Genomic DNA, 12914 nt, shown 5'->3' with positions numbered 1-12914 from the left:
AGAAACATGTGAGGCATCTCCAGACCAAACAATGGCTGCCTTTGTTTCTTACATCTGCTTCTCTGCACTGACATACATTTATATCCTCTTCTTTCTTTTTATCTGGAGCTTCCATTCTCCTGTTTCTAGCTTTCCAACACTCATGTTACCTTTGCTTAATTCTCTTACAATTTCTGTGGCAGAAGCCTCGAGGCATCAAACTGAGCGATATTTTAACTGAAAGCGCCGCGGTAACCACTCCGAACTGTGGCCGACTTGATGTCATGTCTCTTCCTCGTTAGCTTCCCCGCAGCTCCCGAGGATACACATGAGGAATCGGTCAGACATACAGTTGTTAGTCCTTTTGGTGAGGAAAAAATGTTGCAGCTGAGTTTCAGACCGAGTTGCCAGGAGCAGAACTGGTTGGCAGAGTCAGACTTGGCCTGCGTGAGGAAGTCGCCTGCTCAGAGCTGCAATGACAACAAACCTCTTTGAGACACATTTTAAATACGGTGTGGTAATGTGACTCAGATGTGACTAACCAGAGGTGGGCTCTTTAAGATATTAATACACTTTTTACACATGAGGTCATGGCTGGTTATTCATTTTGGTTAGTACACCTACCTGCTGCAGTAAGTCAGTGACTGTCCATATTTGGATGCTTGCTATTAGCTAAGCTACCTGAACTTTCTTTGGAATGTTTCACTACATTTGGAGACTTTGAGGACCTAATAAGACTCTACTGTGCAGCCATCTTTGTTACTGTGTTACATTTATTTAGATGACACGTTTACCCAAAGCAAAGTACACAAGTGAAGTGACTTACATTTTGTTTTCCTCTATTACAAAGGCAGCTACACATAGGAAAATGTCAGTTAGTGGTAACACAAAGACTAAACAGAGGTTGTACCCGTCTTTCAGTTTCTTGCAAATACTGGATCGTACACTTCCCAGGGTGCTGATAAATATTAGTTGTCTCCAAGCTAGAGACAACATACTGCTGTCAGAGACTGTATAGTACCTCATGACTAATAAACTGATGCAAAAAGTCAGTGCAGTTTCCTTTAAGATTTAATACAAACATGTACACACACACAGCTCCGGAAACCCCTCCAAATGTTCCTTAAATCAGCATCTCTCTCTACATGTCATGGCGGCCTAATCCAGATGTGAACCCACTGAACACCTCCTGAATGTGATCAAGAGGAAGATGGACGGTCACAAGCCGTCGAACAAAGCCGAGCTGCTCCGAGGGCGGCCTAACGTCACCCAGCAGCACTGAGACAGACTGGAGGAGCGCATGCAGAGATGCATGAACGCTGTGATTAAAAACCAGGTTATTCCACCTGATATTGATCTGTGAACGCTTCCTGAGTTAAAACATTCTGTTGTTTAAACATGAACTTGTTTCTATTCGAACTCTGAGAAAAACATCAACAAAAACAACTTTTTTGCATCTTTTTGTTTTCTTAACCAGTCGTCATTTTCTGCAAAGACCTAAATGAGGATATTTGATTTGGAAGAGAAGTGTTGAACATCCTGTACACCTAATCTTTAACTAAACATAGACAGTACATCTAAAAGCATTTTGATTGTATTGTGGTATTTTTCCAGTTCCTGTTGTCTTGTTTTATAACTGTATGCCAACACTTCTGTTCTTCTATTTTGTTGTATAGCATCTATAGTGGTTTTATTTTCTCCTCCCCTTTATGTAAATACTATCCACATACTCTGTAGCATTTGGTCCTCCACTTGTCCAGCCTGGCAGGCCTTCCTGACATGACTTCTGAGTATTTCAGTAAAACCGTCTCTGAGTTAAGTATGACGCAAAGCTCCGGCTCTCTTGAACGCCGTCCAACCTCTTCTCCAAAAACTGAGGGGTGAGGTTTTTGAGGCATAAATTCTACAGCGAGGAACTCTTTGGACTGAGCGATCATTTTCTGCCTGCCTTGACATGCTGCCATTCAGAAAACAAGAGACGTATCCTAGGCAACAGCCAAACAATCAGCTCCACGGCCCTGGTGCCAATAAAGAGAAAGAGGCCAGAGAGGACAGGAAAAGCCCCAACAACACCTGTTAAGACACACCTTGAGGCTCAGCAAATTCCTCTCAAGACCCTCACATCACAACACTACAAATTATTTTGTTTTTACACACTTAAAAGTGATGAGCGAACCACTTTTTGACTATCTGTTGAACTATATTTGAGTATTTCTCAGGTTTTTCCATTAGGTATTCCCCCTTAACAGTACTTGAAATGTAGGGAAAATCTAATTGCGACATTTTGGCCATTTTCCCCCAACAAATGGTAAAGACTCAACAAGATACATAATGAGCAGGACATTTTACAGTGACATTAAACCTGGCATAGATCTCTGGTGGACAAACGATATGACTACAGAGATATCTTTGGCATTTCCTGCAACGTTTACTTGATACTGATAGATCAGCGTTCATTAGAGATCATTCGAATGATTAGTCCAATAACTTCTCAGTCGACCAACAGAACAAAAACATAATGACAAGTGGGCAATCGTCACCGGCCGCGCAAACGGCTGTGATTGCAGATTTGTTTTCAATTAGCTCCAAAAAGTTTTGGGGCATGCAGCCCTTTATTCTTGACAGACTAGATAATATATTTAAATGTCATCTGCATAACAATGGGAAGAAATGTTGTGTTAATGCATTAAATGTCCCAGTGGCAGCATGTATAAACAGAACAACAGGGGACCGAGGATGGAGCCTTGGGGAACACCACAGGTCATAGGCCACAGAAAGAGGGGAACATCACCACGACTGAATTTAAATCAGTTTTATAAATAGAATTTAAATCAGTCTTGAGCAGCATTTCTTATGCAAATGATGAGTACGCATCCATCCATCCCTCAGCCCATAAATCCATCAATCGGACTCTTCATGTGCCAGCAGGAGAGTAGAGTCTGACACTTATTTAAAAAGCAGAAGGCCAGTCAGAGATAGAAGAAGCCACTAATGTTGCCAGATAAACAGAACTAAATGTGAAGCTCTTTTGTGGATCCCTACCAGCCCCAGTGGTCTGGGTCTACTTGGGGGCTGCCAGCTACTGTCACTCTGTTAGAAAATTCAAAAACAGAGAAACCCAGAGAGCTGTGGATGATTAACTTTTCATAAAGAAAGCATATGAAGTGATTGGCAGTAGACCAAGAACTCTCTCATGATTCAGAACCTTGCATTTAATACTCCAGTGTCTGGCAGCAGTCTGAGGCTGACAAAGGAATTCGACAACCTTAAAAATAGTACAGTGATGACTGTATGGTTCATCAAAAATTCAATCGGTTTCCAAAATGCACAAGCAGGCATACTTGCCTTTTTTGGATTTCTCTGGATTCTCATTTTCCAGCCTTCAAGTGACTTTAAGAAATGTGAGTAAAATATTACCTCTGTATGCTTAAACAAGTCTTATGTGTGTTTAGAAGTCAAATTTAACACCTTAGTCTGATTAAGAGTACACCCGGAGGATGCCAGCAGCAGCTTCTCCTGCTATGGTGGACTCAAACCAGTCTAATGACTGAGCAAGTGATGTGGATGAATGTGCTAGAATAACAAGATGGCTGGGTGAACTCCCCTCAGGGGGCACTCCATGGCTTGGTCAAAAGCCAAGGAGAACTGTGAGCTGGAGTGGAGGAATCCAACCTCAACACAGGAATTTGCATGACTTAGCAGAGTGATCTAGACCAACACATTACCCACGCAGTGGACCAAGGTTCCTCTTTTAGAGGCTCACAGTTATTGACAAGCTCCTTTAGACTTCCACGGTGATGAGGTAAAGAATCTTGTAGAATACAGGATGTTTCTTTTCTTGACATTTATATCGGTTATATATCAGGTTGTGATTTTTTCTATTCCTCTCAAAGACACAGAAAATGTGCACACATTCAGATGTTGACATTGATCACAGTCCAAGTGGAGCTCTGCTGGTTTTTTATTCCTTTCCAAAAAGTCTTAACCCTCCTCGTCCTAGACATGCATCGCTGTCTGGAACTGTTTCCAGCGAGCAAATGCCCCATATGGGGCAGGCATGCTACAGTGGGCCAGAGATGTGTAAACCTGGCAGTTCCAAAACATACACAATCCCGCTGCCAAGAACTGGATTATCTCAAGCAGTTTTCTGCACAAAAGCAGCGGCGAATGCTTTCTTGATCTCTGCAACCTTTCCCTGCGAACGCGTTGGGTTATGACCGATGACAAGAGACAGGTGCAGCCAATTAATAGAGTGTGACGCAGCGCCCAGGGTACGGCCACTTGGGCAGGATAATTAGTGTCTGATGTCCCATTTAGGTTACACCGTCTACAAGGCTAGACCAATGTTTTCTTAAACATCAGCATGGAAGGAGATCGAATACAGAAACAATACGATAAAGAATAGAACAATTAGTTTGATACTCAGTGGATCGTGTTAGTCTGGAGGTTGCAGTCTGTCCAACGTGGGGATTTGGTGTTTTTTTCTGTTTTATTACAAACAGAGTCTCTCTGGTTTGGGGACTGTTGGCCGGACGAGAGAAAACAGCATCATCTGTTTCTGGTCTAAGTTATAAAACGGCAAAATAATCTGCAGATTAATCAGTAATTAAATTAATAGTTCATGGCTGCTCTAATGAAGACAAACCCTTTTATGGCAGAGTGCCAGAGGAAGGTTCAAAAACATGGTGTTCATGTGTTTATGTGTGGGATGTTTTCACCTGGCTGCAAGACACATTTCAAGTTTAAAGTTGATTTTCCGTGTGAAAGTTTCCCTTTTTTTATGTCTTTATTCGAGAGAGGACAGAGCAAAGTGCCGGAAATCGGGGAAGAGAGTCAGGACGACACGCGGCGAAGGGCCGAGGGCGCCACATCGAGGACTATAGCCTCTGTATGTGATTTTTGATTTAACCGCTGAGCTAAACCGGCGCCAGTGTGAAAGTTTCTGTGTTCAAATTAATGATTCAGACAAAGTTGAAATAAAGAAAACATAATTATACAACATCAAAGACAAGTGGGTCAACAGGAGAAGAATATTTAACTACTTTGGTTAAAGATTTCTTTGCTTTGACGATATTTAACTGAATATATTTCACTCCTGGGCTCGATTTCAACATGTAAACTAAGTCTCCAGGAAACCTCCCTCTCCATACAAACACACAACACACTTGGGCGTTGTTATATAGTCATAGTTCTAATGACATAAAGGGACATCATGTGTGATAACCTCGACAGCACTTTGATTTTTAAAGACTATTTAAGTCATTCCACCTGCATCATAAAAGTGTGCCCCACATACTGTACACAGCATATATAAGTATGTGATAACAAGAGATATAAATAACAGGAAGTGCAGTTCTGTCATTATCTTCAGCCGGCAGTAACTGGAAAGCGATTACCAGAGACAGCAGAGGGAGCCAGGCCCCGCTGGCAGGAGCGGCTCACACTGTGTCCCACAGCCATATGGAAGCGTTTTGCTTCCCCAGTCATGCCCCGTCGGGTTTAACAAAAGTGGCGACTACCACATACACTGCTTTTGGGACTTCATTCAGTAGTGTCTTTTATGAAGCAACCCCCCTAAAGAGGCCTACTTCAAACACAGCAACAGCAGACTTGATCAATAGTAGCATAAAAAGAAGCGTCAAACTGTGAGCACAAGAGCTTAACACCAACATCAAACATGACAGCAAGCTGAGACGAAGCAAACAGGGTCCGTTCTGATTGATTGGGACCCGTCTGATGAAGTCTAAACATTATCATTGTTGGGGAACAGTGCGCCGTTTATTTGGCAACTTGCTCGTAAAAAGTCCGAGCATTTTGCAATCCTGGAATATCACAGTGGAATATCATCTGGCTGCAACGCGGGATAGTTTTGACCTGATGTAAAAACTATTTTGGTTTCAGGGAGACTCCTAATTTCAAGGTTGTCTCAGCAGCCTCGACTCCGAGGCAAAAAACACAATACGCATTGTAAATTTTCCCCCAACTGAGGCCTGAGTGTGATGCAGAAAGCAGAACTCTGCCCTCACAGACATAACATACCGTAAATGTGAGTGTTATAGTATTCTGCAGCTTCAAAACCTGAGCCCTATTTTTACATATTTAACGTCTAACTGACTGATGGGGACAAAAAGTTTTGGCATTTCTCCAGCAGATCGCTTCAGCTGCAACGTAATCCTGAGGGGCTGAATGCTCTCCATCCAAGTTCATCCAATAAAAAGAGCTTGTTCTTGACCCCGTCAGGCTCTTATTGTTGTTCTAAGTGTCTGACAACATCACAGAAAGTGTCCCTACAGAGAGAGACACGTTTCTTTATGTGTAAGATGATTTTTCAAAAACAGAAACGGCCGTTACGTCCGTCTTTTCAAAGCCACCAGACTCCATTGGCAAAACCATCGATTTAACCCTGCAGAACACGGGAGCTGCTTGTCTACTGCTGCTTTGATTAGTTAGTTTGTTGGTACTAGACTCCGGTGTTAGCTCGGATTCATACAACACAATTACATCACACAAACTAACCTTCTGCATATTTTTGAGACCTTTTTTAAGAAACAAGAAACAACTTTTTGCTGCGTCACTCTTTACATATTTTTGGGTCTAAATTCCTTACAGGTACGTCCGTTTTTGAATTGCTTCAGTGAATTTCTCAGTGTTTCAGGGCAAATTTCCACCTGATGGTGATAAACGGTAACTGCGGGAGCACTCTTCCCACATATCCAGACAGTGCTGCATGTGTGACGTCCACGGTCGGCTCCGGTTGTAACTCTTGATTTTCCTTTTCAGACTGTTTGCTTCATCTGAGCGTCGAGTTTGTTTCTTTGTCTTTGGATTTTCACTTCTTGTTGAAGTTGTATCTGTAGTCATCCATCTTTTCTTTGTTTGTTCAGCCATAGTAGATTACTGTTTACTCGCAACACTTGCAGAGAGCGGAAAAGCAGCCGCTTAGCTCCGCCTACCCTCTCTGCCAGACCAACCACTGCTGGCTGATGGAAAACGCGTCACTAACTGGGCGCTGCTTGAGACACCGAGTCTGTAATACTGCAAATGCAATTCATCAGTGGGCAATAGGCTCAATCACTATTGTGTTACCTCATTCGGTGGTAGATGGAGCCATTTATAAACCACCGTTACATCACTCTCTCCAGAGCTAGCAGACTCCATTGACAAAAACAGTCATTTTACCTTGCAGAACCTGGGAGTTGCTTGTCTTCTGCAGTCTGTGTTGTGGGTGTTTTAAATGGTTAGTTCAACACAATATTGGTGTTACGCACAATAACAGACTAAATCGAACCAATCGTGGCATCGTCAGACCAGCGGCTCCAGTTATCTGCAATCTCAAATCAGTCTTTTTCAGTGGAGTCGGTCGGCTTTGAAGAGAGTGATGTGACGGCTGTATAAATGGCTCTATCTCTGGTGAGAGAGGACTATAAGTGGAAGTACTTCGATCAGGCAAATTTGCCCAGAAACATTTATAAATACACACAAAACTTATGAACCAATTAGGAATCCAGACCCAGAAATCTGTCAAAATAAGGCCCAGATAACAAAATTACCCTTAAAGCAACAAATTGGATCAGTAAAGTCAATCAGACAGAAATGAAAACTGCTTTTTACATCCTCTCTCTTTTTCCCAGGTGACCAGACACCAGTTGGTGTTCCCTCCTTGCTCACAGAGCAGCTGAAAGCTCAAAGCAAAGCAACAGTGGGAGAGCAGCTCACCCTGCAACAATGCCCCCTTTGTCCCGGACTAACACTGTACCTACCGGCCTGCTCTTTGATTCGCTGCCAAGACAAACCACTGTGTTGGGTTACAGTTCTTGTAGCAAAACAATCTGCGCTTGTGTTTAATATACTACAGTCTGCCTGCATTGGGCTGGCTGTCAGTCAGGGAACACACACACACACACACACTCACATACACACAGTACCGACCGGGCGCCCTCTCTTTATCCCATTAGCACTAATGAGAGAAGGGTATGTTGATGATGTGTGTTGAGGGCTACCTGTTAAGAGGATATGAAGGAGAGATAACTAATAAGCATCAAAGAGAGATGAAAGATAAATCGCTCGCTCCGTTCTCCTCAGCTCGTTTTCAGACTAATGTGCTCTCACACACCATCACCTTCCACTCTCACCTTCATTTCACTCACACTGTTGGCTCACACACACGCACTGTTTGCTTCTAGCACAGTAAGTAATTTGGTTGGAGTGCCAACATTCCTGTTTTCAAATAGTAGGTCCACTGATGTTGGTCCAGCCAGCTACAACTGAGATCTGTGCGTGTTTGTGTGTGAACGCGTGAGAGCCGCTGATTTAACGTCGAGCTGGGAGGTATGGATGGATACGTGCTCGACAACGAGACCAGGCTCAACAGGAGAGAGGAGAGGCTTCATTCAAGAGCACCCTTTACACTTGATGCTTTCTTAATGAGGGCGCCACCAATGACAGTACCCATGATGACGTCATAGTGATGTCATCAGGGTGATCCGAGCTTGGGCTTCAAGACACAAGATTTCCAACAGACAGAAAACTGGAGGAGTGAGATATGAAAGACGTTGGCATTTTGGCATTAAATTGAAGATGCAATCTAGTTGCATTATGGGAAATGTAGGATGCAGTGTATTTGGAGTTTGCACCATATTAGGGACTGATTGACAGCGGCTTTTTCCAGGGGAGAATTGCTCCTTTAAAAGAGGAGAGCTATATATCCAGACAGTCGAAGCTGGTTATCTCTGTAATTGATGGGAGCAATATTATTTTAAACTGGCGCCATAGCTGTGGAGAAAGTTTTCGGTTTCGCCCATTCTACATTCCTACAACACCCAGCATGCATTGCGGCCCTCCCTCTGAAAGGAATGGCCCAGCAAGGGGCGCTGGAGTGAAATAATACTGAACAGAATCTGAAATACGACTAGAATATATCATCTAAAAAATTCTCAGGTCTGCAGTCGACATTTCAAACTTGACGATTCTGAACGAGACATGACATCAGAGGCGTCTGAGATTGAGGAAGTGTAGTTTAGCGAGCTCCCTGGCCTCCACCAGATGACGAGTTTTACGTAGTCTGGCGGAGGTTTTCCAGGGCCCATTGGAGAAGCGGAGAGCGTCCTCCAAAGGCACAGAGAGAAATCGCATTTTTTTCTACCATAATGACGTTAGCTCCTCATGACAGCATGATAGGACTCATTTATATACATTTCTAGCGCCTTATCATTTTCTATAAAATATTGCACATACATTACATAGTTATATTCATATGTCTTTATTCTGTCCATAGTCCCATTGAGACCCTGTCTGCTGCCTGCTGCTCTTGTTTTAGCTTTTAACTGTATATTGTGTCGTTGTTTGTGTCTCACTCTTTCATTGTCATGTTTAAGGCCATAAGCTGCGACTACACCTCAGTTTGCACTTAAATACAGCTCTCTCGCTCTCCTCTGTTTAAATCATTGTTAACTGATTTCCTTTGGGCATCTTGTTGCTCTAACTATGACATTTCTTTTTTGCAAACATGCCTTAACATAAACTCTTTACCAGATCCATCCTATTTATAGAATTATATGAGAAATATTGTTAATACGACGACTGAAAGTAGGAAAAGTCACATTTCCACCTTAAATCGCTCTGAAACATGCAGCATAGTAACTCTTCAGCAGACTGCACCGTGGACAGACACAAGAGATTTGAAGATTTTCCCTTTCGCTCTGTGAAACTCTGTTTTTTCACCAATATTTGACATTTTGCCGACAAAGTAATTAATTTATAATCATGAAAATAATGTCAGGTTAATTAGCCCCTAAATATTTAAAGCTGTAGCTTCACTAAAGTGAGAGTTACTCAAAGTGGTTAATTCCTTGTCCTCTGTATTTCACAGGTAAACAGCGCCCCCACCTGGTCGTTACGCTGTAGTACAAGTGGAAAAACAGCTTTATTAAACTGCTGAAGCTGTCAGTGAGAATGAAACAACAAGAAACTTCTTTAACTGAACCTGCCATCTGTTGACACAGTTTATATTTCTACTTAGGACTCATATTGGAACATGCAGTCGTACCTGCGGCTGGGCTTCTTCCCTCTCTCGTCCTCGCTGGGCTCCGTCGTTTTCTCTGCGCCTTTGTCTTTCTGCAGCTTCTTACTGATGAGCTCTCTCATCTTCTCTTTCCTCTCCGAGTCTTCGTCTTCATCCACGTCGTCTTCATCGTCGTCCTCAGCGTCATCGTCTGTCTGAAAGAACGCGTTACAGTCAGAGAAAACGGCCCTCTGACTGCAGCACAGATGGAGTTCTTTCATCTTTAAAGGTTGTTCAACATACCTCTCCGGTGTCTCCTGAAGTACGCTTCTTCTTTTTCCTTATAAGGCAGAATGAATGCGTGTTAATGATATCAATGGTAGAGAAAGAGCTCATTATATTATTATTACTAAATTAATTGTACATACTTATCAACTGCAGGAACAGAGCTCAATCTGGGATCATCTTTCAGGAGGTCGTGGCTGCTTTTGCTTTTTCCCTTCAGTGTCTAAACAAACATAAACAATGGGGACGTTAGTGTGGCTGACTGGCATGAGGGAGCAACTCCTCACTGGCAGCCAGCAAAGAGACTTCTTTTCTCTCTCAGTACCTGGCTGACTTGATTCGCCACCTCCTCTTCTTCTTCAGCTTCCTCTCCAAACGACAGCAGACTGAAGTTCCTATAAAATCAAACCACACTGCTTTAGAGCTTTAACAACAACGCGCCCAAACATTCATCCATGTGGCTTCCCTAAGTGAGTTCAAGCATAGAAACCCATTGAGACTGAAGATGATTGGAGCAAAAGATGGAACATAGAGAGGAGGAGAATAAGACGTAAGATCTGCACTCTCTTGTTGTTTTAGCTCTGTGGCTGCACAGAGTGATTACAGCTGAAGTCTCTGACATACTTCTTGGGCCAGATGAGGAAGTAAAAGATGACGAAACAAACAAAAAACATCAGAATAAACAGAAGCGTTCCAGCACCTGCAGAGCAAAAGTCGAGTCTAATCTAATTACTCACTTTGTGGCTTTTGACTGCGATTTCTTTCCCTCCTCTTTATCTTTGTCCTTTTTGGCTTTCTTCGTTTCACGAGGTATGATGTCATCAAAAGGAGAGTGGAGCACCTAAATGAGACAAAACACCAGTATTTAAATCACTAACACTATAAACTTCAAAGTTGCAGAGCAGATCAGAAAGCAGAAGAAGAAGAAGAAGAAGGTACCTCTGCAATTTTAATCTTGTGGGGATTCAAAGGTCTTTCGTCGTGGTCACATTCAACTTCTGCTAATCTGAGCATGTTATAGACTGTGTCTCCTGTCACCTGCAAAGGACATTAATGAAACACACACAGAAATGATCACTGTGAGTACTTAAATATATGCATGCCAGGAAAATCATGCTGATCTGGATCCATGCATGTGGGAGACACTTTACACAGACAGCTTTGTCCTGTGTCAGATATCCGGGTCAGGATAAACATGTAGGAAGTATTTATTTAAACAGGATCAGGTCTTTAGATTTACCTTGGCAAATATGGTGTGTTTGTTGTTGAGCTCATCTGCACGTCCCAAGGTGAAGAAGAACTGACTGCCGTTATCGTGCGGCCCAGCATTTGCCATGGCGACCAGACCTCTCCGATTGAAGCGCAATCTGGAGTGAAACTCGTCCTTAAATAGAAAATAAAACACACAGGTAATCCTTAAAAAGTTTTGGGAAACAATATCAGCTACTTTCTCTCTAATGTTATTTTGGCAAACAGGTATGTGTTTCAGTCCTATTAATAATTGTGCTTATTTTAAAACTAATAATAAAGAATGATAAGATAAGAGGTAGAGAAGCAGTCTGACCTTGAATGGCCGGCCATAGATGGACTCTCCACCCTCCCCTGTTCCTCTGGGATCTCCCCCCTGAACAATGAATTCTGGCACCACTCTGTGAAACATTGTCCCATCATAGTAACCTAGAGGATAGAGTAGAATAAATCACATGAATCTGAACAGCTGTAAATCTCAGCATAAATGCAGTATTCTCAGAACTGGGGGATGACTTTGGGTGTCAGATATAGCTATAATGTGGTATGATGATACTGTTCTGCAATGCGTTAGAAAATACAGTTGATCCTTCAACTGGCTTTGACTGTTCACCTTCCATGCACAGTTGCACAAAGTTCCTGCATGCTTTGGGAGCCTCCTTGGACCACAGCTCAATGTCAATGTCACCTGCCGAGGTCTTCAACAGGACCTAAGAAAAGATCACAAAGCGAGGTCATTAAAATAACAAACTATAAACAGTTTCCACATTAACCTATAGCCAGCAATGCGAGTACACTGATTTTAAATTCTGACATTTCAGTTGACACAAATAATGTGAGCTACAGGACAGACAATACAGGTGCAAAGCATCAGCGATGTTATTATAATAGAAACTAACTTACAAGAGTAGTCGCATAAAGTGATATCGCATTCCTGCAGTTTCAGATAAATGTCCTAAACGCTTTTAACTTTAAAAGTAAAGTGCAGAAAGTTTAAAATGTTTAAAGAAGCCCTTACCTTTCCATTTGTCGGCGGCTCTTGAATGTAAATATTACTCATTCTGCCGTTAAGGTTGTGTTTGTCGTTACGGCAAGAATATTACGTTTTTCCTAAGACTGTCTGGTACTTAATAATTTGAAACGGTAGCTAATGATTGCTAAATTAGCTTGCTTTACAAGTAAAAATATTATACTATTCTGTCTACAGCCATCTTGGCCATACATGTGAGCTTATTGTTTACCTCTGAGTACGTGGGGGAGATCTAAAAAAACCCCATAATTTATTTATTAATTATAAGAATATTGACATTTATTTAAGTTATTTAAATTTAATATTATATTCACTGATTATTAATTCACAAAAAACATCAACCTGCAAATGTGCTGGTGATAGAAAAAGCCA

General features: G+C 42.2%; 1 protein-coding gene across 2 annotated transcripts in view; it reads right to left on the bottom strand.

Annotated features, from left to right (window-relative positions):
- The window catches only part of cwc27 (CWC27 spliceosome associated cyclophilin), a 31348-nt gene extending 18625 nt beyond the window's left edge, over positions 1–12723 (bottom strand). For both annotated transcript variants that reach the window (XM_069673405.1, XM_069673406.1), the window contains exons 1-10: positions 12531–12723; positions 12126–12222; positions 11829–11941; positions 11505–11648; positions 11204–11302; positions 11002–11105; positions 10590–10659; positions 10408–10487; positions 10283–10319; positions 10025–10194 (exon numbers count right to left, since the gene is read on the bottom strand). In XM_069673405.1, coding sequence (XP_069529506.1) covers positions 10025–10194; positions 10283–10319; positions 10408–10487; positions 10590–10659; positions 11002–11105; positions 11204–11302; positions 11505–11648; positions 11829–11941; positions 12126–12222; positions 12531–12572 — 956 coding nt within the window. In that variant the 5' untranslated portion in view covers positions 12573–12723. The remainder of the gene's footprint in view (positions 1–10024; positions 10195–10282; positions 10320–10407; positions 10488–10589; positions 10660–11001; positions 11106–11203; positions 11303–11504; positions 11649–11828; positions 11942–12125; positions 12223–12530) is intronic.
- Between the last annotated feature and the right edge of the window lie 191 nt (positions 12724–12914).

The sequence above is a fragment of the Semicossyphus pulcher genome, unplaced genomic scaffold (genome assembly GCF_022749685.1).
Source record: "Semicossyphus pulcher isolate SPU_LCO1_2020_fin unplaced genomic scaffold, fSemPul1.0.p SCAF_22, whole genome shotgun sequence".
NCBI lineage: Eukaryota > Metazoa > Chordata > Actinopteri > Labriformes > Labridae > Semicossyphus > Semicossyphus pulcher.
Note: the sequence above shows the minus strand (reverse complement) of the source record. Positions and strands in the feature narration are given on the sequence as shown.